The following is a 9,457-nucleotide window of genomic DNA, read 5'->3' on the forward strand; positions in this document are numbered from 1 at the left end:
TTTTTGCATAAATTTACTTTCAAACACACGAGTAGCAAGAATAACACATGGGGAGGTTATAAACACATTCCTATGTAGTGTATTTCATTTTGAGTGTTTTGAGAAGGAATGTACTTCATTAAATTTATCATGATCTGGACTCCAGATTGTAGTTTAAACATTTTGTCATGCTCTTGCAATTTGTTTACAAAACAAGTTATTGGAGAATTATAATGTATCATTTTTCTTTTATTCATCGATGCAGTACATGGTTTTTGGTTTCTTTGTAATCTTCTGCCTGCATTTTCTACCAGCAGTATTTAAACAAAGATGCAACATTTGAGCATTTGAGACCTGCATGACTCATGTTGTCAGGTTTGTTGGTTTCTTGTAGCACCATCATTTTAAGGAAAGGTAAACGCCACAAACATACCTAATTATTACTTATTCACCCAATTCATCCTCTGTGACACATTAAGAGTATTTCATGTAAATTTCTAGACATCTATGTAGAGGTAGCACTTAACACATCTGTTCATTGACTGCAAGGATAATTTTCTAAAAGCAGCTGAGCCGCCCTCTCCTGCAGTCAGACCTGAACATACAGCTGTTGTAGTAAGAATCTGCTCTGTGGCACACACCATATTTATCAGCCTTCTCCATGCCGCTTAAAATGTATTGGCCTGAATCCTTGTCATGCAGTTGCAGTTGGAGGAACTAAAACTGAAGAGTTCATTTCCTAAATGCCAGGTGTTATAAGGATCCAGTTTTTCTCTAATATAAACGACTTTTATTATGATGACCAGTTGATTTAATAATAATTACCAGTCATTTTGAAAATAACACTTCAGTTTTAGGATGACTTTTGTGTCTCTTCTACCATGCACGACAACATTAATATGATGTCAACATTCACCTTTATCCCATGTTGTCTCATCCAGCCACAATCTAACCTCAGCATTGTTCAGAGAGCAACATGCTATGTATACATTTTCCAGCATAAACATTATCCTTCATGGCCACATACGTGAATGGATGCTCATTTTTAGCTACAGCTTCATCGGCGTTTTGGACTTCCTGTGCAACCACTGTAGGGCCCAGTTATCGCCTCATGCTACCAGTAGTGACACTGACCCTAGCCAAATGCAAAGCTAGTGAAAAACTGTCAGAAAAGATGAGGAGGAAAAAAATGTTAGTGGCCTCCACCTGGAAAACCATTCATGTTTTAAGGGCCGTCTCATTGTTGCACCTCTAGTGCACCTGTTGTTGAATTAATTAACACCAGTGCACCTGAAACTGATTAACAACTCCCTCTGTTACCTAACTGACCAGATCAATATCCCCAATAAGTAGAATTGACTTGATGCTATACTCTGATTAAAAAGTGTTCCTTTAATTTTTTGAGCAGTGTATGATGCTGAGACCTGAGCTTTCCCCAGTAATAAATATTTCATTCTTTTTTGTGGCTCTTATATATTGTCCAATTAATAAGGATACTGAACTAACCCTATAATACAAGTAATTTACTCTCATTTCATTTGTCAACTTGCTAATACATCAAGTATTAATCATTAATAAAAGCACTTTTTTTGTATAAATACCTACATTAATCAAGTGCACCTCAAAAAAGTAAATCCACCAGCCAACAGAATTGTGTTTTTTATCCCTTACATTGGAAATGTTACATTCTTGCATGGCATGTGTGTACAGTTCTCATCTTACTGTCAGTGTTATGTGTGTTTTGTTTATTTTTTCTCAGTGTCATTCCTTTAAATCACACTTTTTGTCTTTTTCTCTGTAGCACGCTCTCCTCCAGGTTTGACCAAGACTCCTCTGTCAACACTGGGACTGAAGCCACATCAACAGGGGGGATCAGGTCAGTTTACACACATCAAATATAGCAAATAGCAAATATGCTCCTCCAGAGGCCAGTCTTATTTCTTTCAGCATAAACAGTTTAATAGAGAAGCTTTGACTTTTTATAGATATTTACACTACATTATGAACTGTTGCTCTGTATCTGGTGAGCAGACGTTGGCTCCATCATTGTTATTCTCTGCTGCCCTCTGGCACACTCACATACACACTGTCTTCCCTGTGTCCTTCTCTTCTATACATCTTCTTTTCTTCTTCTTTTGCTTTTCCCTCTTGCTGTCAGACTCTGAATCTAATGATGGAGAGCCAGGTAAGCATATTTCTAAGGAAGTATACTGTAGGCACTTCTGCACCCAACAAAAGTGTCTCCTGACCTCCGCAGATTTTTTTTTAAGGTTTTTTTTTTTTCTTTGTCATTCTGTGTCATTCCCAGTTGTCCACAGAAAGTTTTGTGTATTAATAATGACTTTTAAAATATTATCGATTTTGGCCCTGTGATGGACTGGTGATCTGTCCAGGGTGTACCCCTGCCTTTCACCCAAAGAGAGCTGAGATTAGGCTCCAGCAGATCCCTGTGACTCTAAAAGGAATATGTGGGTATAGAAAATGGATGGAAGGATGGATGGATATTATCTAATTCTGTCTCTGCAACTTTCTGTTTGGGTCTAATGCCAGATAACTGGAACCCATTTGGACGTGGAAAATAAAATGTTGTGTGACATACTGATTGTGTTTGTGCGTGTTTTGATACTTTCCCATTCTCAGAGAATCGCAGTTTTGGGGACTCCAGAGCACAGGTGTTCAACACTCCTTTGTCCTCCAGCAGTCCAATTCATAACACTGATGGGTGAGTAGTCATACAAGCAGAGGTTAACAAAAAAGATCTAATGAAGTAGTCCAAATATGATTTTTTTTGCTGGCAAAGATACAGAATTCAAACTCAAAGTAATACTGTTGTCCATTGTTGCTTAATTTTTTTTGTCTATAGGAGGAGGATTGGTTCTTCAGAGAGTGCGCCCTCCTGCCCCTATAGACCTGCCTCTCCTGAGGGTTCCCAGGTCAACATCATGGGTGTCCACACTGTCCCTGGCAGCCCCAACACCCTCCACCGCACAGTGGCTACCAACACACCACCGAGTCCTGCCCTCCAGAGACGTCTGGGTCAGGGCAGCCCCTTGCTGAACAGACACCCACCTCCAGTGGGTGTCCCCTCCAGTCCTCTAATTGGCCGAAACCCAAAAACAGCTGCAGCTGTTGTACCTCCTAGCCCTCTGATGGGACGCCGCTCAGCAGCAAGTGGCCACAGCACACCTGATGAGTTGGGGTCTGCATCTCGTCAAGGTAGCACCCAATCACCCTGCACGCCTTCGTTCCCTGTTTCCCCACAGCTGCCAGAGAAGAGGCACATGTCCAGTGGAGATGCAGAGAGGACAGACAACAAGAACCTGACACAGACACCAGCCAGCAGTGGCAGCACACCAAACCTGTCTGGCACACACATGCTCCCAGATGTCTCCAAGTCCATATATGGTGAGATGCTACAAGAAAAGCTGACCTTTTCTTGAGCTTGCAGGTTTCTCACCTCTGCAGAAGTCATTTCCCATGTCTTTTTTCATCCAAACAGATGGTTATCCAGACATTAAGATGAATGTCAAGTTTGTTCAGGACACCTCCAAGTTCTGGTACAAGCCAGACATCTCCAGAGAGCAAGGTGAGATACTGCAAATAAGGCACCACTATGAATTTGCTGATCTCAAAGTGAAAGGGAAAAATAAGAGTGACAGCCATTCTCTGCCTAATTATGTATTCTATTTTCATCTTCTTTGCCTTCTCTTTATCCTCTTCTTCTCTAATCCATTTTATTTGATCGACCCTTGTCCCCCTCACTTTGTGTCCTTCTATATCTCATTCTCTCCGATCTCTTCATCTTTCTCCTTCTTCTTCTGTTCCTCCTTGGTCTCCCGCTCTCTCCTTCTTTCAGCCATAAATCTGTTAAAGGATAGGGAGCCTGGGGCATTCATCATAAGGGACAGCCATTCATTCCGTGGGGCCTACGGTCTGGCTATGAAGGTGGCCTGCCCCCCACCGACTGTCCAGCAAAACAAAAAAGGTTAAATAAAAACTGATCCCCCTCCTGACCGCAGTGTTTTGAAGAACATTTCATTTGTGTTACTCTCAATCTTGACATGATGTTAAAACTTAAAAGCCTTTATTGGGTATTTATGAAACATTTTCTTCCAGTTGGTGACATGACTAATGAGCTGGTGAGGCATTTTCTGATTGAAACAAGTCCTAAAGGTGTCCGTCTGAAGGGTTGTCCCAATGAACCCTACTTTGGTAAGCGAATGGCTTGGTTTTGTTGTCTGTCATCTAATATAACAGCTATAACATATATAAACTTTGTGTGTGTGTGTGTGTGTGTGTGTGTGTGTGTGTGTGTGCGTGTGTGTGTGTGTGTGTGTGTGTGTGTGTGTGTGTGTGTGTGTGTGTGTGTGTGTGTGTGTGTGTGTGTGTGTGTGCGTGTGTGTGTGTGTGTAGGTTGTCTGTCTGCCCTGGTATACCAACACTCGATGACTCCACTAGCTCTGCCCTGTAAGCTGATGATCCCCACCAAAGGTCAGCTTCACCCTCTTTATTTATTTAAAGCTGGATAATGGAGTTTCAACAGTTAGAATTTGTTCTCTAACAAAGTTCCTATTCTGTTCTATTCCAGACCCTAATGAAGAAGCAATGGAACTTGTCACACCTACTGATCAAGTTGTTGAGCTTCTGAAGCAAGGAGCAGGTGAGAAAGATACAATATTACTTCAGTGCAGTTCACCTGTGGAGTCCCACAGTGTCATGTGGTGGCGTGGCATCCTTTCATTTCTTTTGATGGGATAGCAGGGAAAAGGAAACAAGTGTTAACTGACTTTCCAAACATTTGAAGCGCACCAGATTTTTGGTCATAAAATAAAATCATTTGCTCACAATTGTCAACCTTACCTTACAGTTCAGAAGGTTCCCGAGGAAGCCCATGGTAAATACCAGTTTGCATGGCACAGCTGTGCCCCATCATGCATTTCGACTAATCTTGAATGAAAGGAAAAATTGTTGTACAAGTGTTCACCTGAAAGAGTTTAAATGCATGAACTGCACAATAACAATGAAAGTCTTATTGTATTTGCTGCAATGTGCAGTGCATGACAAATGTAACTACAGTGATCTTCACTGCAGCTTTCATCACTTTACACTTGCATGCCAGCATTTTCCCCAGTATCTTCTTTTAACAGTGACTCTCTGTTACTTCTAGCATGTAACGTTCTCTACATCAACTCTGTGGACATGGAGTCTCTCACTGGGCCTCAGGCCATTGCCAAGGCCATCAGTCAGACGCTGGCGACCAACCCTCTGCCAGCTGCAACCACCGTCCACTTCAAGGTTTCCACGCAGGGCATCACGCTTACCGACAGCCAGAGGAAGTGAGTAAGGCCATGCAAAAACAAGAACCTGCAACTTAGTGATCATGATATCTCTTTGTAGTCATAATAACACAAAGAAGCAGTAACCATTAAAATAATTGTAAATATTCAATAATCACATTAAAAAAGTGCACAGTAACTATGCATAGATATGCGTGAAGACTGAAGGTGATTACACACATGGCCCTTGCGTGTTGCCTTATACACACACCGTAAACACATATGCTTTCCCAGGCATTCTCGTTTATATAACTGGTGTGCATTCTTCTTTCATTTTTTTCTTCTTCTGCAGAATTTTCTTCAGGCGACATTATCCTATTAACACAGTAACCTTCTGTGACACTGATCCCCAGAGCAGAAAGTAAGAACCTTCAAGGCCTTTTTCTCTTGAAACAGAAGTCATTTTTCATTGCTTTTACAATGTTTTGCATTTTCTTTCCACAGATGGGGGAAAGAAGGAGGTGGCTCAGTGAAGTAAGTAGAGATACTTTGTAGCTGGAATTGTACACATAGGTGGATAGATTGAGTGCAAAGAACAAATTCACAATACACAAATGACTTTAGGATTGGTAGTTTAGTAGAATATTAGAAAAATACTAAAGACATGTATTGACTTTTGTTTTTGTTCTTTTGTACTGTGATTACAAAAAAACACTAAACACATATTTTCCATAATTCCAGGCTTTTTGGATTTGTTGCAAGGAAACAAGGAAGCACAACAGACAATGTCAGCCACCTGTTTGCTGAGCTGGACCCAGATCAGCCTGCCTCCACCATTGTCAGCTTTGTTTCCAAAATGATGAAGCGGTGAGACACCCAGCATCCCAGTGGCAGTGGCCATTTTGAAATCTCCTTTATTTGTCGATGTCTTTTTCGCCAGGACTCGATGATGTTCTTGTTTTCTGTTTCCCGTTGGTTTGTTTCTGCTTTCCTTCTTTTTGTTTCTTCTGCCTTGCTGGTTTGTCTTGGTCTTTTTTGGAAAAGTCTTTTGGAAGGACTTGGAGTGGATCCAAGGTGGCGGTAGAGGATGTGCGGTGTGGAGCTGTGAACGTGACAAACACAGAGGCCATTGAAGGGAAATGTATTCACAGGGTAACCTGTACTGGAAGAAAATGCTAGCTAAAGACTAAAAGAAAAGTGCTAAGTTCAGTCGGGGAACATGTAAGGACTTGTATGTTTCAGGGTTCCACGTTGTCATTTTTGTTGATTGATTTACCAAAGGTAGTTGCAATACAAGTGCAAGAATGATGTAGCTATTAAGCCATTATTATTTCCTCCTTTCAAAAGATGAAGTATTGAACAAAAAAAAAGAAAAGAAATAAAGTTTCTCTTTGAACTTGTCTTCAGGAAAAAAGTTGGCCTTGATGGCTTTTAGCAAAACAATGTCTGAAGACTTTATGCATGTTAGCTTGATCTTTAAGCTTGGTTCTTCTACCTTCCACGAGTCATTGTGAAATCCTTAGAGTGGCCATTTCTGGGTCTGTTGTGTGTTGGAAAGGGCTCTGCAGTGAAACGACTGATCAAAACTGTGCATAGCAGACCACATTTAAAAAAACTGCCACACTAAGGTCACCACAATTTGTCAGTGCAACCACACTTGCATCACCTCGACCTCCGGTCCAAGCCCGAGGACGCGCGCTCTCAGAACTCACTCATTGGATTTTTCTTGTTCGAAATCAGCAAGCTCCTGAAAGCATGGCAGACAAAAAGAGGAAGATTGGTTGTCCACAAGATGGCACCACTCATTAAGGCTTGGGCCCTGCCCCCAGCGTCACGTAGACTTGCCGCTCACCAACTGCTTGCAGTAGTGAACCTGTTGATAGATGCTGCCACAAACACACTGGAAATCACCAGGGACTGGCCCAATGACCTGGACCTATGCACTGTTCTTTATGCATGTTGTTGTCTCAAAATGCACCCTCCCTCACAGCTACATTCAGCATTACTGAAAACATTCTGTGCTGTGTGCTAAAAATGACTTAAAACCTTTAGACAAGTACACTGAGGTTGTATGACTTGTTAAAGACTGCATGAAATAGACTACATTTTTTTTTACTATTGACAGAGTCCCAAAAAGATTTAGACAACCCATTGTTGAACTAGTTACATGATGGTGAGATGCTATTTTTTACTTTTTTTCTTTAATTTTGGTCCATTTGAGCCAGGATTACCTTTCACTGTATCACATCTTTGTTTTCCCATAGTGTTGTTAAAAGTTACATTTAGATATGTTTTAGGGCAATGGAAAAAAAAAAAAAAAAAAAAAACACAAGGAGTTTCCACACTGTGCACAAATGCCTGCTTGTTGAACACATGCTCAACCATTCACAATAAGCTAAGGAAAATTGATATTGATATAAATGTATATAGATATACTACTTTGAAAGGTGACATAGCGAAAAAGTATTTATTTTTGTTGCTTTGGTCCCTCATGATTACTCATATATACATATATTGTACAGTCTAGATAAAGAAGATTACTTAATGGGTTGAGAAAAAATATATACTTATTTTGGCTAATGATTTCAAAGTCTGACGATTTTGAAATGTGTTTGAATATATGGTGTACATTACTTTGTACATGTATATGTTTGTTTTCGGTTCGTCATGTTTTTCATTTGTTGAGTTCAGATTGAGGTAGGGCATGAATGAGATAGAAGCCAAGAGTCTGAATTGCATGGACAGAAGCATTGACATGTGTTTCGACAGCAGAAACACACTCGTAGAAGCAAATGTGTTGTAGCAGGTAGATTTTTAAAGCCAACCTCAAATGCAATATGAAAACAAACAGCTGTATGCACCCATGGCAGTTACAAATATAATTTTGCCAAAGATTCAAACACTTTACATCTGTGCTGACTAGCTGCATGTGGCTTTTTCTGTTTAGCTGTGATTCAGTTTCCATTTTTTTGTGTTTCACACTTAAAAGCTACCTTCCTCAGCTTTAGCAGCAAACTTAAAGCTGAACCAATCAAGACAGTCATATGTGTAACGCAGGAGTCGTTACTTTTATACAGTGAGGCATTCAGCTGCAGATGACAAAAGCGTTTTTGATGTTTTTACTGATGTCTCAATGCTACAAAAATGTGTCCACTTCCATCACCTGTTGAAGAGAGAATACGCCCGCTGTGCCCCAATTGGAAATGTGTAAACAAAGCACTTATATTCACTACACCAAAAGAGGAGTGACATAAGTTCCATATGGGTGTCAAAGCTGGAGGTAAATAAAGTTAGACATGTCTCACCATGATGCTAAAGCTATACAGCTACAGCTTTGTCAGACTGCCAAACGTGTCTTCTCCAGCCCTCTTGAAAGTCAGTGATTTATTTATTCTTATTTATTCTTTCATTTTTCCTGACACATTCTTGTTTTTCACATTATCACATTATCATTGTTTTAATGGTCAGTGTTAACAAATTGAGGAATGTATGGTGGCGCTTCATTGAAAGCAAAGAGGTACAGTGCACTTAAATCGACTACTAACAAGCTTAATTTCATTTTTAGTCTTTTGGAGAAGAAAATACAAAAAAATGTTCTCCACATTAAAAAAAATTTTTTGCAATGTACCTGTTGGCTTTGAGTCAAGAGTTACTTCATTGTTTCAGTAAAAAAGAGGTGATTTCTGTGACCCCTATGTACAGGTGTATGAATGTGCTATTATGGATGTACAAAAGGGTCTTACATTTTGTTTGTGCTTATCATTTTCATTATATTGCCATGGCTTACCTGTTCCTAAGGAGAAAAAAAAACATTAAAGCAATACAAATCAGTTACATTAAAGCTATGCGGGTGTTCATTTGTTTGTTTTTTGTGGCTTAATAAATTAGTTTAGACCAATTTGAGTCATGATTTTTGTGCCAAAGGTTTTAGACATTTTGAACAGACTAGAAAACTTCTGTTTATCATTTCCTTTGTTCATGGATTTGTTTGGTTTTCTGTTGGTCTTAGCATCAAAAATTCATCAGTCTCATCTGTGTCAGGTGTGGAGTGTCAGGCTGAGATCACCTTGTTAGCGCTGATCTGCAACACCTGAGGGAAGTTCATTTAAGGAGTGAGCACTAGCATTGAAGGCACATGAGACTGTTGTTCACATGCTGCTTTCCTCCTCTTTGTTTTCTGCCATGTTATTTTACTATCAAAC

General features: G+C 40.0%; 1 protein-coding gene across 14 annotated transcripts in view; it reads left to right on the forward strand.

Moving 5' to 3' along the window:
• Positions 1–9,096, forward strand: part of tns1a (tensin 1a) — a 52,940-nt gene extending 43,844 nt beyond the window's left edge. For 10 of the 14 annotated variants that reach the window (XM_026302115.1, XM_026302118.1, XM_026302119.1 and 7 more), the window contains 14 exons: positions 1,781–1,855; positions 2,138–2,164; positions 2,620–2,701; positions 2,843–3,384; positions 3,479–3,565; positions 3,836–3,964; positions 4,096–4,191; positions 4,393–4,470; positions 4,568–4,639; positions 4,847–4,873; positions 5,147–5,315; positions 5,608–5,676; positions 5,760–5,789; positions 5,997–9,096. In XM_026302115.1, the coding sequence (XP_026157900.1) occupies positions 1,781–1,855; positions 2,138–2,164; positions 2,620–2,701; positions 2,843–3,384; positions 3,479–3,565; positions 3,836–3,964; positions 4,096–4,191; positions 4,393–4,470; positions 4,568–4,639; positions 4,847–4,873; positions 5,147–5,315; positions 5,608–5,676; positions 5,760–5,789; positions 5,997–6,126 (1,613 nt within the window). In that variant the 3' untranslated portion in view covers positions 6,127–9,096. The remainder of the gene's footprint in view (positions 1–1,780; positions 1,856–2,137; positions 2,165–2,619; positions 2,702–2,842; positions 3,385–3,478; positions 3,566–3,835; positions 3,965–4,095; positions 4,192–4,392; positions 4,471–4,567; positions 4,640–4,846; positions 4,874–5,146; positions 5,316–5,607; positions 5,677–5,759; positions 5,790–5,996) is intronic. The other 4 variants (XM_026302120.2, XM_026302110.1, XM_026302109.1 and 1 more) reach the window with 2 other exon arrangements.
• The last annotated feature ends 361 nt before the right edge of the window (positions 9,097–9,457 follow it).

The sequence above is a fragment of the Mastacembelus armatus genome, chromosome 2 (genome assembly GCF_900324485.2).
Source record: "Mastacembelus armatus chromosome 2, fMasArm1.2, whole genome shotgun sequence".
Lineage (NCBI taxonomy): Eukaryota > Metazoa > Chordata > Actinopteri > Synbranchiformes > Mastacembelidae > Mastacembelus > Mastacembelus armatus.